General features: G+C 42.2%; 1 protein-coding gene across 2 annotated transcripts in view; it reads left to right on the top strand.

Annotated features, from left to right (window-relative positions):
- LOC128803902 (amine oxidase [flavin-containing] A-like) overlaps positions 1–16,364 on the top strand; it is a 34,265-nt gene extending 17,901 nt beyond the window's left edge. For both annotated transcript variants that reach the window (XM_053971236.1, XM_053971237.1), the window contains exons 4-15: positions 986–1,090; positions 2,347–2,438; positions 4,725–4,866; positions 6,395–6,544; positions 7,507–7,666; positions 8,912–9,008; positions 10,341–10,394; positions 11,338–11,395; positions 11,820–11,917; positions 13,081–13,192; positions 14,516–14,578; positions 15,053–16,364. In XM_053971236.1, coding sequence (XP_053827211.1) covers positions 986–1,090; positions 2,347–2,438; positions 4,725–4,866; positions 6,395–6,544; positions 7,507–7,666; positions 8,912–9,008; positions 10,341–10,394; positions 11,338–11,395; positions 11,820–11,917; positions 13,081–13,192; positions 14,516–14,578; positions 15,053–15,208 — 1,287 coding nt within the window. In that variant the 3' untranslated portion in view covers positions 15,209–16,364. The remainder of the gene's footprint in view (positions 1–985; positions 1,091–2,346; positions 2,439–4,724; positions 4,867–6,394; positions 6,545–7,506; positions 7,667–8,911; positions 9,009–10,340; positions 10,395–11,337; positions 11,396–11,819; positions 11,918–13,080; positions 13,193–14,515; positions 14,579–15,052) is intronic.
- Positions 16,365–17,459: the final 1,095 nt, after the last annotated feature.

Below are 17,459 nucleotides of genomic sequence, written 5' to 3'. Positions count from 1 at the left end.
ATGGCACTGAAAAGCAGGTTGCAAACTGCTTTAGCACCACAGCTCCTGCCTGTCATGCTCAGAGTGTTCCCTGCATCCTCACACAAACTTCTGACACAGCTGGAAGGGCAGAGAACAGAGAGGTGAGATGAGAAATTCACCACTGACTTAGGTGGGGGAAGGTTCAAAGCAAATTAATAAGAGAAAATGTTACCTGCTTAGCCTGTCCTCTTTCAGATTGAAGTTATCACAAAGAAGCAGCTGCTGCTAGATTGTTTCTCTTATCATTATATCACAGGATTATCTGAAACAGTCAGTTTCAGATGATAACAGTTTCAGCCACTGCTGCAACTCTGTGTCACACACATTGTAACTACTGACACCATTTTTGCAAGTCTAGGATATTTTTCTTTCAGCAGCCAAAACCTTCCTGTTCAGACTTTTTTTTATAAGCTAGGTTTCTTCCATGGAATATTAAAGAGGTATGTTTGCTTTTAAAGTGAGACGTACCATAAAGGTGCTTAAATAGTTTGAAATGCATTCAATTTGAGACCCACACAAATTTCAGGATGCATGTTTCAGCAGCAGGCAAATAGTAGATTCATTTAAGTGTAAAAATGAAGGATGCTTAGGAACAAGGAATATTACCTCTTTGGCCATGGCTTGAGTGTCCTTAGCCCAGAATTTGACAGTCTGCTCAGAAAAAATGTACTCCTCCCCACCCCTTCAGAATAGTAAATATAAAAAGGTGTTATTGTCCTTTTTAATGCCAGTCCAGCTGTTTTTATCCCTCCTACTTAGCAACATGCATTCCATTGCTTGCATTCATATGTAGGAAAAAAAAGAAAAAAGAAAAAGGAAAAAAAAAGAAAAAAAACCAAAAACCCAGCCAGGTCATTTGGAGCAAAAGGCCAAACATGTGATGACTCTGAGAATGTTGTGTTCTTGAGTAATGAAGATCTGCTCTGTTGTATCTCAGTTGCTTGTGTTTTTATGTGCATTTCAGGGAAAGTCACAAAATATCACAGAAATTTGCCCTTCAACATGGAATCCCTTTGTTTATCTGGATTACAATAACTTCTGGAGAACCATGGACAAGATGGGAAAAGAGGTAGGCTGTCAAAATTCTGTGTTTCCTACAATGCTCCATGAATAAAGCAAGTTTGTTTTTGTTTTGTTTCTGGCAGGGTTTTTTAGTGTTTCTTTAATATATTAAAAAAAAAAAAAACCCTCAACAACAAAACAAAACAGGAAGCATCCATCAGAAAGATTTCTGTATTGCCCAGGAACTGTCAGAAATAACAGGTTTTCCTCAGTGAGAGGGGCATGGGCTAGATGACTTGTAAAGGCCCCTTCCAACCCAAACTGTTCTATGATTCTATGAGAGGAGACAAAAAGATCTGGAGGTGTCCAAGATATCTGAAAAAATGAGGTTGAACTCAGTGTAAGTATTTTCTCATGACAGGAAAAAACATTCCATGAGCTGGGAGATTAGGAGGGTTTTTTATCCCTTCCCTCATGACAGCATTTTGAGCAAAGATGATTTTTTTTTTTTTTTTTTTTTTTTTTTTTTTTTTTTTTTTTTTTTTTTTTGGTAGCTGCTTAAGCTGGACTCCAGTTTGACTTCACAGTAACTTTATTTTTAAAGTTCAAAACATTAGCAGTACAACTGCAGCCCCTGGGGCATTATACTCTCTTTCAAATATTCATCAGTTTCCATAAAATGGAACAAACCAAGGGCTTTACCTTATCAGAATCTTCAAGCATAACTCTCTGTACTCCTGCAAATTCCACTGGTTTTATGTGGGTTTGCAGAATCAAATTTATGCATTATACTACACATTTTTTTGTCAATAATGTATTTTTTAAAGAATTAGGGATATGGTAGTATCCTCCACATCACATTACTTACATGCAAAGAATTATTATTAAGAATTTAACTGCCTAAAATATTTCAAAAGTATCTAGACATTTTTTCTTACTCTGCAATTAGCAGAGAGACATAGGGGCCTTTGGATATTCATCTTGGAACTGACTAGAAAAACAACTTTCCCCTTAATTTCTTGAGGACACCAAGACAGCTAAATTGGAATTGCTTCTGGACAACTAAAAGCCAGAGGAGTCCCAGCAGAAGGATATGGTTCACTGGTCAGCCAAAGACAGATTTGGTGGTCATGGTACAATTCATGCCCAAAGGTGTGAATGGAAACTATTCCATTTAGTGAATTTGTTCCAAATTTATATCCACTTGCAGGGGATAAAAGTAACTCCTGGCCAACATATGAATTAAATCTGTGCTACTATCTAGCACAGCAGGCAATGGTGAAGTACTGAATAATTTCTTGGATGTTTCACCTCTGTCTCCAGATTCCTGTTGATGCACCATGGGATGCTCCACATGCTGAAGAATGGGACAAAATGACCATGAAAGAGCTGATAAATAAGATTTGCTGGACCAAGTACGTAACTCTTTATCTGCTTTGAAATTCCAGCTGTGGAATGATAGTGGCTTTTTGGCAGGTTCTGTGGTACAGCTAAGTACAGATCAGGAGGTGTTTGAGATGGGCTTTGGTTGGCTGGCAGGTGGCATCAAAGGTGCTGGGGGAGCCTGGGGTTTGCATCAGCAGGTCCCTGCACACAGCAATGGTGGTGTGGGCCCTTCCCACCATCCTTTCCCTTCAAACCATTGGATCATTGAACTCCAGCCAGCTCTCCTGTGGCTCTTTGCCTTACAGTGTAGCTTCCCATGAGACACTGACATTCAGGCCCTCGGGGAGGATGAAATCTACCCTTCCAAATTCCAGGGCTGCAATTCTGCTGTGTGCTGTACTCCTCTCAGGACCTTAAACTCCACTCCAGTCTCATGGCCACTGCAGCCAAGGCTGCCCTTCGCCTTTGCATCATCCCACAGGTCCTCCTTGTTTGTGAGTAACAGATCCAACAGAACACCCACAATGGCTGGTAGGAAGAGGGCTCAAGGTCTTGTATCATCTGTAAAATGACCAGTGTGTTTTCTGTCAGGGACTGCAATGTACAAATTAAAAAAGGAACAATGTTCAATACATTGAGGAGATGACAACTGGAAATTCTCTTTCTTTCCTTTCTCTTTTCAATCTTTTCAATCATTTCTCTTTATAAGGGAAAGAGAAATATGCTCTTATGAGGACTCGTGTCCCCGCTTGCTGTGCCAGCCCCTGTGCTGTTCTCTAATGCTCTCTTCCCTCCTATTCAGTGTCTTTTATTTGTGTGGCTGTGCTCTGTTTGCCCTTTCATTCTAACTGCAGTTTAGTGCTGTGCCTGCAGCTTCCTGACCAAACCTCTCCATTTGAAGATCATTTTTATGGCTTAGGTCTTGCTCCAGCTCCATGGGATATGCTGTACAGCCATTTGGACTTGCTCAGGCTCCCTGTGGCATTGGAGTTTTTCTTTGAAATTAGTTTTATGAGCTTTTTGCCTGCAGACTTGGTTAGTTTGAACTGCTGTTGCAAGTGCACTGACTCTTCCTCTTCTAGTTTTACTGCTGCTTTCAGCATGGACCTGGTGGAGCATAAGCAGGACTGGGTTTGTAGTGACTTCTCTGCTGGGCAGCTTCTACTGCCAATGTTGTCAGTAAAGCATCCAGTTTTAATGGATGTGCTCAGCTGAAATGCATTCAAAAACTCAGTAAAAACCAATTTTAAGCCAAGCCATATTTTTCTACACACAGTTAAAAGACAGTGCTTAAACAGAAAAGCTCTTCCACAGCATTTTCTGTATGACTTGGGGCCAAGATAACAAAAGATTTGTTTGCCCTGTGTTACAGATCAGCATCTACTGATCCTGGAGACTTTTTTCACATGTTTTAGGCCTGAACCTGCTGCAACTGTTTAGGGCCTTGGTGCTCTCAGAATTGTCACAGAGGGTTCTTGTGTGCAGGCTGTTTTCATATCCCGACTAGTGAAATAGGGGTGAATGGACCTCATACTTCAGGAAATGAGGTTATAAAAGTTTGTAAGTTACATATTTTAGCCCAGATAACTTGCAAAGTTCCTTCCTTTATCAGATGATTATAAATTCATGTTGTTTCATGAAGCTTCACCGAAGTCAAAGTTCTTTTACCTTCTTTGCAAAATTATCTCAATTTTCTTACAAATCTGTGGCCACAAATGGAAGAAATGTGAATAGCCAGATCCTCTGTTGGATGTACTGTGGTAGACAGGTGACTCTTTCCGTATTTTTATGGCAATGACTGCCAATTTGGTTTCCCTGTCTGGGTTATTTACCAACTTTGATTCTTGATTTCACAAAAGATCAGTGCAGCAGTGTTACATGACAGGTGGGGAATGTCTAGGCTGCATGGCTGCTCAGTCTCTCAGGACCCATCAGACCCTGGAACTGATTTGCCCAATAAGCTCCCCCTGAGAAATGCAGAAAGGTTTCACTGACAGATTACAAAAAATGTTCTTCTGCTGAGAAAAATATTTGTTCTGATGAAATGAATAGCAGCTGGGAAATGATTTAACTAAGGTGAAAATCAGTGGGATTTCAAACTAAATGGGTAAATACTTCGTGGAGGGAAGGAGGTGCTGGTAGAAACCTATTTAAACAGACTCACTACAGACTGAAAAATTAAACAAATATTAATCAACTTGACTTTTTTGACTTTGGGAAAGCAGCCCTTGTTTAGGATGACAAATAAAAATCCTGAAAGCAGTCAGGAAGTCATATTTTCTCACAGTCCTTTCCTGGTCCTGTGTCTCACACAGAGCTGTCAGAGACTTCGCCACGGTCTTTGTGAACGTCAACGTCACGTCTGAGCCTCACCAAGTCTCTGCCCTCTGGTTCCTGTGGTATGTGAGGCAGTGTGGGGGCACATTCAGGATTTTCTCTATCACCAATGGGGGCCAGGTACAAAATGTCTCATTTCCTTCCTCCTCTCTTGAAACTCTAATGAGCAAGTGCAGTGTTGTACCCTGCAAAACCCTGCAATTAATGAAAAGATGAGAGTATGTGGCACCAGAGAGAAACGTGTTCTCATGGGGTGATACAGCCCTGTCAACTAACCCTGTTTAATGAAGGACTTCATTAGCTAAGATGTGGAATAAATTGGGACTATTTAAACAATTGGGGGTTTTCTGCATTCACTTCAGCTCAGTTCTGTTGTTGCACTTGTGTTGCTTTTTTGCCAATTTATTTTCTATGGGTTATTTGGCACATTTGAATGTTTACAAGAGTTCAGAACAAGTGTACTTCAGAGTGAAATGTGGATGTTTCTTTGGTGTTGAAGCCTTTAATGACAGGAGTTGGAAGTAAATAGCAGAAGGCCCTTTCTTTCTTGGGTCAGCTCACATAGCAACAGTTTCCATCAACATCTGTCCATTGTGGTAAGAGTAGACAATCACGTGTCAGGAAGGATGTAAGCAGTGCTGATGCTGTCCTGTGGTAGGAGACAGACCTGACTAAGAGCCTTCCTCCTCAGGAGCCCCTCAGTCATGTTTGCTGTCCCACATCAGCAGCTGCTAGATGTTGCAGCAAGAGTTAAAAATAAAATTAATCCCAAGATACTCATAGCTGAAGGAAACCTGGAGAAGGGAAAGCTACCTGGGAAAAGCATTTCCTTTTCTTTGTAGCTGGATGGGAAAAGCTGTCTTTGTTCATAGCATGCTTCCTTCTTCTCTCACCCCAATCAATTCTAGTTGAGCAAAAGCACTAAGGGTTTCTGTCTTAGTGGCCCTTCTAAGTCTTATAAAACCTGCTTGGGCAGCCATTTCAGTCTTTCAGTACAAAACTTTATGGATCCTTTCCTCCCTGCCAGTACCAGCATCTTACACGTAAAAGTGAGCTGCTTTACCTCCCACTGGTGGCTGGTAGATGAAAGAGGTTTTAGTGCTTCCCCTGACCCTCTGCATGGACATTGTTGGGAAATGTATGTCACAGATTGTGCTTTTTTCCTGGTAGCACTGTCTTTGTGACTTCCCAGGAAGACACAGGGAGAAAGCTCATTACCTTGAGACCAGACTCAGTTAAAGATGTTGCTTCTGGGCTGGCACAGTATTTCACTGTACAGTTGATTACTTTGTCACACTGAGGGTTTTGGTGGCACCATGGTGGGTAAAATACTCAGAACGTGTTTTGAATGAAGTGATATGTTTATTTTTGCTAGAAAGCCTGTATTATATGTGCATGTTCTCTAGGCTTAAAGAGTCTTTAAGCCAGGTCATTGGGGAAGCCATTGCAAAAGTGGTTTAGTCAGTAATCCCCACTGAGCTCAGGTTTATGTTCTAGCTGTTCTGAAAGTCTGGGTGTCTTTATGAACCCTTAGGACTTGAAGATTTGGCCTGCAATTTCATTATGGTGAGCAGAAGTCATATTCAATGTCATTGTGATTAATGCTGATGATTTTTTGTCTGTGTTTCTTTCCTCTTTGTTGTTTTAGGAGAGGAAGTTCAAAGGGGGTTCCGGTCAGATATCAGAGAAAATAATGGAACGCCTCAAAGGCAGAGTTAAACTGGAGAGACCTGTGATCAGTATCGATCAGACAAGTGATAATGTCCTTGTGGAGACTCTAAACCATGAGATATATGAGGTAATTCAATCAGAATAAAAGTAGAGTATGCATTTAGTAGGGGAATATATCTGCTGTATCTCTTAGCCAGCTATAATCAGGAAGTACCCATTTGTGTGTGTCTGTTTCTTGGACTATGCTGACACTCCATGGAACCTGCTTTACAGATTTATTTATGACTGGCTCTCTTCTTGGTGTTCTGCTACTTGGTTTCTGTCATTACTCTGACTTCTCTGCCTTAACTTTCTATATCTTCATATATTTTTATGTTTTAGTTCTGCATTGAGACCACTTCAAAGGAAGGAAAAATAACCTTCCTGTTAGTGTCTAAGTTTGTGGTTTGCAGCACAGGAGAAAAAAAAACAAAAAACATTTCAAACACCTTTAGTAAGATTTTGCCTCTGTACTGTGGTGCTTTGAAATGTTCCATCAGCACACAATGACCCACAATGGCACCCATGGGGCAACAGCAGCCCCACCAATCTGAGAGCACCTGAGAGCAGCAATGTTGTGATATGGGGTCACCCTACAGAGTCCTGCACTGCTCCAGTCAGACCCAGGGCCTGTGAGAGGGATGGAGCACATTCAGGAAAGCTGGAATCACCATTAGTATTCCTTGTCCTGAAGCAACATCCCGTGAATGTGCGCGAATGTGATTTTTTTTAGTATCTTATAATTGGGACAAATGTGGGTCATATTTTCCTGGAGATGATAAAGGCATTTTTACCCAGGCCATAGAATGTCTCTTGTCCCATTTCCCACCTGTCTCCAGCCAAGTTTCAACTCTGGTCTGTTTTTTCCAGCTCCATGTTTCTGAAATGGCAGAATTACTTTTGTCACATGGAAATCTGTGTGTGGGAAAGCCACCTAGGGTCAGGAGAGGGAAAGCTGTTAGCAGCTATTAAGAGTGTCTCTCAAACCTGTCCTGTGGGTTGAGCTCGTGGGGAGGCAGTGCCTTGTGCTGACTTTGTTCTACATTTCAGGGCAAGTACGTGATCAGTGCCATCCCTCCAATCCTGACAACGAAGATTCATTACAAACCAGAGCTGCCACCAAACAGAAACCAGTTAATTCAGCGTTTGCCTATGGGGAGTGTCATAAAAACCATGATGTACTACAGGGAAGCCTTCTGGAGGAGGAAGGGTAGGTGGGGAAAGCAGAGGACTTGGGAAACAGCAAATTTTGAAGTTCTGCTGTCTAACAATCAAGGAATAAATCCAAGAGAGGGTTAAATGTGCAAAACCCCAAAATCAAACATTCAGAAAAGTGAAAAGTAAAGCTCCTTAGAAAGGAGAAATCTTTCTCTCAGCTTGAGTGCATGCCTTGTCCCAAAGATGAGTCCAGACCCAAACTGGATCCCAAATCTCACAGCAGTTGGCTCAGGTGGGATGACCAAGAGAACAAGCAATGTTTCCCTGGGAAAACCTTGCTGAAACCTGCAGAGCACAGAAGCATCAGCTTCCCTGCAGCATCAGCTTCCTTCTCCTGCCAGGAACAGTTATGTCAGCCAAAGAGAATTTACAGCAGATGACAAGTAGAGCTTAAGGTGTAAGCAAGACCTTTCCCTGATTTTAATCTTCTGTTCTGCAGACTTGATATCTCAGAGGACTGGGAAAAGTAGGTTAGCTTTTTGTTTAGCTCAAGATTTTTTTTTTTCCATGCTGTAATATCTTGTTTTTCTCAGCTGTAACTGATACTATTTTCAGAACTATTTGTATGAATAGATTAGTTCCACTTTCTTCCTAACAATATTGAGAGTGGTAAGAATAATTCCTTATCAAAGTAATGTAATTTTTGCATGTTTCAGTGCATGAACTGGCCATTGAGATTAGGCAGGAATACAGTCAGGTGTGTACATTGTCCTCTAGATGAGATTTTTTGCATGCGCATCTGAAACATGTCCTGATGTGATCCTAGATTAGTCAGCCCATGTTTCTGCTGCATTACTGTTATGGAACACCATTCCTAACAATCTTATCACCAGCAAAATCAAAATATTATAGATTTGAGCTTGCAGTGATCAGATGTAATTACACTGGGTTTTGTTTTGGTCAAAGTTACTCGTGGAATGAATCACCATAATTCTGACTGCATCCATTTATTTTTAATGTTTATTCTCTCCAAAATAGAAAGCCAAAGGGACTTGCAGCAATCCACAGAAATTCCTTGTTAGCTAAGAATAGAATTTTAAAGATTTTTACAAGTCTGTGTACACAATTTCCCAGAGTCACAGAGAAGAGAGACACTTCAGACACGTAGGTATTATTGGTAATAACAGAAATACTGTACAATTCCTTTTATGGATAATTTTCCTTGCTCATTGCTAGCAGAAACAGTGATCATCAACATGTTTCTCTAACAATCATCTTGGGGTTTCTTTCCCCTTAGGTTATTGTGGTTCCTTCGTCATTGAGGATGAAGAGTCTCCAATTGGAATAACCATAGATGACACAAAACCTGATGGAACTTTCCCTGCCATTATGGGGTAAAAGCTGCTAGCCCATACTCACAGATGTGTATTTCTTCTTGTAAGAGTTAGTGGGAGCAGGAGGGAGAGGGGAAATGACCAGGTTACATCAATGTTTCCCACTTCCACAGTTTGCACAGATGGAGGACTGCACTTCTGCCAAGCCTCTTGTGCCTCTCTAGTCCATATAAACTTTCTGGTGAAGGTTCTGCTACAAACAGCCTAAGGATCCCAAACACCAAGGATGTGGTTGGGAAAGAGTTGCTGAATTCAGCAGTCTTTTTTAAGCACTCAGTTCACGTTTCTTTTTTTGCTCTGGAGTAGATTTAGAAATAAATCTCTCTCTTACCTATCTGTTTGAACCTGTATTTGGCTTATGTTGGGCTTTTATGTTTAGTGCCTGGTCCAAAATGACAGTGCAATTGTCCAAGAAATCTTTATTTGTCTCCTCTCTCCACTGAGCTGAGGCAAGACAAGAAACATCAGCTGCTGGAGCAGGGAGGCAGCTGTGCAGTGAAAAAAATCAAGATTCTGTAGAAACTGACAAGTAAAAATGTTACAGTGTGGACAAACAGGTGGGAAAATACATGACAGCTTTTAAAACAGCTGAAACCAAATGAACAAACAATCTTTACAAGTGTTTCCACCACAACCTGAGGTGAGACTGCCAAAAGAGGCCAATATAAATGTCAGGCAACTACTCCTTAAGTGTCTGTCAGGGAAAGCTCACCACTTCTACTGAACTGTACAAGTTTATGGGCATGTTCAAGGCTTAAAAGCTTCCATGACCTACCTGAGAGCAGCAGGCCTCCTCCAAACCCCATATGGCAAAGCTTTCTTTCTCCTCATGGATTTATTTGACTTTCTAAAAGAGTGTAGGAACATACTTCATCCCCTGGATATCTCCACTAGGGTCAGATGAACTAATTGTCAAATCTGTTTCCTTCAAGATGAATAAATATTAATCCTAGTTCTTGCAGGAGTGATCCATGACACTGTGCAGTGCCTGTCAGAGCAGCAGGCTGCCATCACTTACTAACACCAAGTGACATAGGGAGCTGCCTGCTGGACTTCAAAAGCTTAATAAAGCTCAGAATTTCAGTCCCTTTTGGATCAGACCTAAATAGGGAATGCACACCCTCCCTTTCAGTTAACTCTGCAGGTTACCCTGCATGGGCTTTTTCACCTGATGTCATGGTTTGACCTGTAATTATTTAATGTTGAGGTGTGATGGCAAACATGAAGCTCATTACTAGTAAAGTGCATTGCCAATCCTTTTTTAGAGTCATTTTGAGCAAGAGCCTGCAAATCAGCTGGGGTGATGTGCATATACCTTATTTTTGTTTTCAGTTTCATCCTTTCCAGAAAGGCTATCAAACTGGCCCATCTCAGCAAGGAAGAGAGGTAAGAGTTCAGAAGCTGTAGATATTCAGAAACAAATTGTTTCTCTGAGATGCTTCCCCACAGGAATGTGTATGAATATGTGTGTGAATATGTGTGTGAATGTGCACATTTATTCATGCTCAGTGCAACTACCAACACTGGAAATTGGGGCAGAAATTGAGATTTTAGCATAAACAGGCTGAGACACTAAAGCTAATATTCATCCAGTTGTGTATATTTCTAAATTTCTAAGTCCTACCCACTCTTCCATGCTATGATTTACAAATTCTGTGTCTCTGTGTGAATGAAGAAGATTTTTCCAACCATGTTCCCAGACTACATCTCCACTGAATGATGCTTTAACCCAGCGATACAGCAGTGCTGACATGTCTCCTTTTGGGTCTCCTTCAGATTCAGACTGAGTGATATAAAATTTTTAAATTTCTATGTTTATAAAAGAATGGTTTCCCCATTAGTCAGTGAAATGAACAAACAGTACTTTCTAAATGTGAATTTTGGTACTGTGCAAGTGAAAGGGGAGCTCTGCTTAGGAATGTGAGCAGTGTTCTTCAGCTCGTATTTTATTCCCAGCTATAGTAAATCTGTAGGGATTTAATTGATTTATATTGCTTTTCTTCTGGTCTTACACCAGCGAACATGAGAATGAATTGGCTCTGCATCCTAAAATAGCTGTACAAAGATTTATTTTTTTAGAGCTCATTGCCAAAATCAACCCTCATTTCCCATTCCCTGGGTCCATTTTAGATGTAACTTTTAGGCATCAGCATTTGAAATATGTATATTAAGATAAGAACTTGAAATCTGACTTAAAAACAAAGCCTAACCCAACTTTCTTTCCAATGTGTTGCAGTAAGTTTGGTTTTTTTAATAAGAAAAATGAGAGTGGAGAGGTTCCCTCCACACACATTCTTTTTTTTCTGACTCTGATTTTATTTTCACATAGGAAAAAGAAGATCAGTGAGGCATATGCCAAGGCACTGGGGATGAAAGAGGCTTTACAAGTAAGGAATTAATGCCTGGTTTTGCCTCTGTTGTACAATAATGTTTCTCCTTTGTTCTGGATGATGAGGGCAAAGTTTCTGGCACCTAAAATGTGTACCTAAAATTGAATGTTGGGCCATGCAATCTATATTCCCAAAGGGAGGGGAGGACTGAGTACAAGAAGAAAAGAACTGCCAGTCTCACCCTGCACAAGAAAAGAGAAGGCAGTGCATGTGTTTATTTGTCCTGTCATGTGCCCATGGGAGACTGGTGTTTCTATAAAAGCACAAAAATTTGTTTTGTGCAGATGGATAGCATTAGCCAGATGACACGGCACTCCTTTGTCAGGTATTCTTAGCCTGTTATCCCCCTCTTCAAAAGAAATATGTTCTTTATTTCCAATTTCTCTGTCAGTCTCACTGTTTTCTCTGTTGAAATTCACAGCCTGTGCATTATGAAGAGAAGGACTGGGCCATGGAGCAATATTCAGGGGGCTGCTACACAGCCTACTTCCCACCAGGCATAATGCATTCCTATGGAAGGTAAAACAGAGAATGCTTTGCTTTCTAATTCACATTGCTTAGCTCATGTACAATGCTATTCCTTATGCAACACACCCATGGCATATTTACAATATTAGGGGAACTTCAACCCTCTTTCCACTCCCCTACTCCTCAGCTAACAAGGATCTTGCTATTTGCAGTAAGAGCAGAGTTTCTCTTGTGGCTTTTAAGGAAATGAAGCACGGTCACAAAGGGACCTGCTAAAGCCACAAAACTTCTCCCCTCTGGATTATTTACAGTAGTTTGTGCTGTGCAGCATTTGCAATGGATTCCTGTGGTGACCCCAAGCCCTTGAGGACACACATCTTGGACAGATGAAGAGTCTCCACTGACTGTGTAGGTGGAGCATCAGGTTCAGGAGAAGCCCAGGAGCTCCTCAACGTGTCCATGGGGTTACACCCTGCCTGAGCCCGGGTCACGTGGGGAGGAGTTGTCCCATGTACAGTCACTCCTCTTGTCATTTATCCAAACACTTGGGCAGTGATGGGTGAGGTGTCTGGCCCGGGGAAGCTGCTGCCAAGCAGACAGGGAAAACCCAATGGAGGATTAGATGGGAGCCCTTACACCAGCCACATTCCCAGTGGGAGAGGGAGCTCAGTACCTACAACTGGATTGGCTGGAATGCTTGTGCAGCACTGCAGGGCTGAGGGACTGGCTTTATGACCCTGTGGGGGGAGTGCAGCCCCCTGAATGCCAGGCCTTCAGCAGCCAGGCAAGTCCAGCCTCCAAGCAGAAGCTGATACTGGTGATTTAGCACTGCAGAAACATCATCCCCATCCCACTGTAATGGCAGGATAACAGCAAAGCTGCCATGCAGAAGACACAAATCTATCAGCTGCACTGCATTGCTGGAGGCTGTTAGGATTATCCCTTACCCCAGCACTAAAATAAGGCCTGTATTACTTTGTATGGAAGCTGGGAACACTGATTTGTGCCTTAGGTTTTTCTCTCTCTCAGATCTTGAATTTTGTGTGCAGAAGCAAGCAGGTGGTCCTGCAGGGACAGCTTATTGCACCTCAGCCCAGGTCTGCAGGGATTCTGGAGAGCTGAAGCCAGGTGCTCCATCCAAGCCATAAATTGCTTTTAGAAGGATCACCACCTTCCTGCCACTTGTCACCTGACATTCTCCACTTGTTTTGAAGGATCATTCGCCAGCCTGTTGACAGAATCTACTTTGCTGGCACGGAGACAGCGACCCAGTGGAGCGGATACATGGAGGGGGCCGTGCAGGCAGGAGAGAGAGCAGCCAGAGAGGTACAGACCACTGCTCTGCTTTCAACATCTCTATCAAAAGGCTACAAAGGATTAATTACAGCTTGGAGAATCTGATTTAGTGCAAAGGCTCCTAGAATTGACAGGGAGGGATCCCAAAAAACAACGTGCCCAAAATATTTTTTTTTTTTTAATTACTTTATTAGTTATTGAATAAAGTGAAGCCAAGAATCTCAACCAAATCAGAATATTACTGAACTGGAGACTTAAAATAAGGCTTATGCCATGTACTGCATGTCTAGAGGAAAAAAAAACCCAACCTGATGCTGCTTGTAAATACACTACCTCGGTTTCTAACAAATTAATCACTGCATGTTTTAAAACTAGTCTAAGTAATTTCAAATGCTCACAGCTATTTCCTGTGCAGAAATCTGAAAATCTGAACATTTTTCTCATTTTTGATCTATCCCTTCTGCTTCTCCTTCTACAGGACACTCCTGTTAGCTGAGCTTTATGGAATTGTAATGTGCAGCTCTGATAATGTCTAAATCTCCTCAGAATGACACACGTTGGGCTGGGTTCCCAGTCACAGTGAAATCCCTTTACGACAATCTGGAGGGAGGGGAAAAAAGCATTAAAGGGTACACACTATAATTACAACTGCTGCATGGCAAAGCCACAGAGTTGTTATTTAAAGGAAAATCAGTCTTTTACTTCCATTTGACAGAATGTCATTTTCATATAATGCTCTATAATTTTTATTATTTGTTTTGTTTCAAGTCACCTAATTTCTCTTTTCTCCATGCCTGTGAGCAGTAGTTACAAAGACAGTGAACTGTCTTCTGGAGGCATTCATTTGCCCCCCAAAATCCCCATGATTCTTACAATCAATTTATTCTCAAGAAAAATCCTTGATGAGCTTTGTACTGCTGAATAGGCAAAGGAGGGCTCCATAATTCTATGCTGTGAGAGCCTCAGGGTTGCATCTCTCATGTTTCTATATCCCAGAAGCATCACTCCTAACAGGTTTTGTGTCCCAAGTGCATGGCTGTAACCTCACCTTGGTATTTCTCAAACTGCCTTGAGAAAATCTTTTTTACTTTTACTCAAAAAAAAAAAAAAAAAAAAAAAAAAAAAAAAAAAAAAAAAAAATCCAAACCTAAAAACATCCCACAGAAATATTTAGAGAAGCTCTAGTAGAAATCACCGTACATTTTCTGGTTCAAGAGACTTTCAGCTAGTCATAGCTGAAAAGGTGACACCTTTTATCAATGTCACCTTGCTCTGACTTCCTCTGTTTCTCCAAAGCTGGAAGTATTGTGGGTTATAATTTTTTCATGTGGTACAAATAATTTTTTCTTCTAGGTACTGCACAGTATGGGGAAGATCTCCAAGAGTGAAATTTGGATGCCAGAGCCAGAGTCAAAGGTAAGCCAGAGCATCACTGTCACTCAGTCAGGCACAGACCCCTCAGTCAGGTGTGTCCCTGTTTCAGTGATTCCTATGCACCCTGCTCCCAGGCAAGCCTTTAGTCACCTCACATGCTGATGGCTTGTGACTTGTCCAAGGAATATTGTTACCCGTGTCTGAAGGGTGGATAACTAAGAGCCAAGCACACTGATCTCAGAGCCTGGGGGACTGAAAAATGCAGCCTAATTCTGCCCAGTCCCAGGACATGGTTTAAAGCCAAATAGAACGTCATTCCAGCCACAAGTAACTCCATCTTCACTGTCCTGTGGCTGTTCAGGATGACAGAAAACACATCTCACAGCCATGACTCTTCTTCCCTGCATGACCTGGTCCTTGGGAAATAGCTGTGACCTCCCCAGCCTCATGGTTTGCCACGTGTGCTCATGTGGTGAGGGGGCACACTGCAGAGTCACCATCTCCTCTCTCCCCCAGGATGTCCCAGCCCGACCATTCCCCACCACCTTCTGGGAGAGGAACCTGCCCTCGGCGCCGGGGCTGCTGTGCCTGCTGAGCTGCACCCTGTGTCTCACCTCCGTGGCTGCCGCGGGGCTCTTGGTCTGTAAAAAGGGACTTGTCACCCGAAACTAGCGGGGACCACGCGCCCAGTGGAAGCTGCACACCCCCTCTCCTCCCCTTTTACCAGATGAGTGTTATTTTGGAGTAAAGTGGCATGGACAGCTGGAAAGAGCAAGAGTTATTCTCCTTGTGATTTTTCTTTTTCGTCCCATAATTAATGCATCGAATCTACTGCAGTTGCTACCAGCTAAACAGAAATAAATCAGCTGTGGGGGCATTCTTCAAATTTGTCCATTTTTTTTTGGGTTGGACATGATAATATCAATGATACTATCATACTTATATTACCTTGCCTAATACAGGTAAGGCAAAATGCAGATCACACCTTTTCTGAGTTGCAAAGAGGTCTTGGAGAATGCTTTTGTTTCCACTCAGTGTTTTATTTTTCACCACACAAGATAGTAAATGCCCTCATGCATTCCCCTCAGTCAGCAGCTCAGAACATCCGAGGTTGTTTCTATACCATCCCCACTGCACAGAAGAGATTAGCATGCCAATCAGTCGTAGAATTGCCAAATTAATTTTCAAATGCATTTGATTAATTATTAATCATCGCAACGTGAAACTTAACCCCGAGCTGGATGAAAGGAGATAATTAGCACGAGGCACTGAACAGGGAGAGAGGAGACATGGCTGGACTTCATCCTGCCCACTGCCAAGGAAACATCTGTGCACATCTGCTCTGCAGGGTGCCTGCCCTGAGAGCATCCATGCAGCCCAGCCTTGTGCTGTGGCAGCACAGTAACATGAATTAGCAAAGTTAAATTCCCCCGACTTGCAGCAGGTGCTGGCTGTTATTTTCCAAATGGCAGCAGCTTCCTTGTTTCCTGTCCATTTGCTGCCCCTCATTTTGCTGCTAATCTGTAGCCCCTTCTTCTAATAAGGAGAAATGTATTTGAGTCTCGAATTACTGCCTTGTAAATTACAGTAATTGGATGCATCTGCCTGTTCCGCTCTTATTATGTACATGATACACTTAAAAATAATCACTTTAGTGTTTTACTGAAGTCTGGAATGTATGTTTCACAATGTACCATCATTATGTGGTCTTTTTGCCATGAATTTTGAGCGTTGTACATGTCCATGAACTCAGCTGTCGTTCAACATGGGTGAAATGTGCCTTTCAATACTCCTGAAACCTTGATCTTCTTATAAACTTTTCTTCAGATTCTGTCTTGCTTGATTTTTTGTGAGTTACATGAATTGCTGATTGGCTCCCTGCTGAATGTGCTCTCTCCAGCTCCAGCCATTCTGAGCAGGGATTCCTGTGCACAAGGACTATCCTGTGCATGCAGCCTGGCACAGAGAGGGTGCACAGGCTGCTGAGCCTTTTGTGGTGTGAAACAGTTCTACACTGCCACATGCTTCCCCCAGGGGGACATTTCCACCGCCTGAGAAATACTGCCTGTACCTGTTCAAAAATAATTTATCCATAGGTGTAATTGTAGCAATTAGAGACATTCATTTTCAGGCTTACTTTAGACTTGACATCAGAACTTCTGTGTGCACATACAAAAGGGACCCTAAATCATCTGCAATACACCCATGAGCCAACACTGTCCAGCTGCACTTTTCACCTTATCTGTGCACATTTCTATTGAAATTAGTTTGGGGTTTGAAATACCAGTGCAATTCAGCTGAATTCATCTCAGACTGTTAAACAGGGCCAGGTACAACGTTGCCCCTTTCCCAGGGAAAGGCACGTCTGACTGCTGTGGGATTGGCAGGCAGCAAGTGAAATGAAAGAGATTGATTAAAATTGGCATTTCTGAAACTCCTGCAGCTCCCAGGCACCAGGCTGCTGCAGAGAAAGGGCAGCATTTGTCAGAGATTATAGACCAGTTCCCATCCTGCTTTAATGCCCTTTCTGACCATCAGACCAATTTCCCTGTTTAAACATTAAACATTTAGCTTAAATATTAAACAGCCAGGCATCTTTCTTAAACCAATTTTGAAACAGAATGGGACCAAGTTTATTACCACTGACAACTCCCCAAGTGAGCTGCTGCTGATATTAAAGCTGTGAGATCAAGCACCAGGAAGAAGCAGCTATTTCTTTTGAGGACCAAGCAGAGCCCTCACCCAGGCTGGGGAATGGGAAAGCCTTTGGACACCGTCTTTAACCAGGGGTGCTCAGTGCCCCAGTTTTTGGAGGAAGAGCTTTGCACTGCCTTGGAAGAAGTGGGAAATGTTCTGTCCTCTTTGAATACAGGGTGAGATGGGAGAGGCCGAGGTCCACATCAAGTCCTTCAGCACCAGTGTG

The sequence above is a fragment of the Vidua macroura genome, chromosome 2 (genome assembly GCF_024509145.1).
Source record: "Vidua macroura isolate BioBank_ID:100142 chromosome 2, ASM2450914v1, whole genome shotgun sequence".
Classification (NCBI taxonomy): domain Eukaryota; kingdom Metazoa; phylum Chordata; class Aves; order Passeriformes; family Viduidae; genus Vidua; species Vidua macroura.
This window is presented reverse-complemented; position numbering and strand designations above follow the sequence as displayed.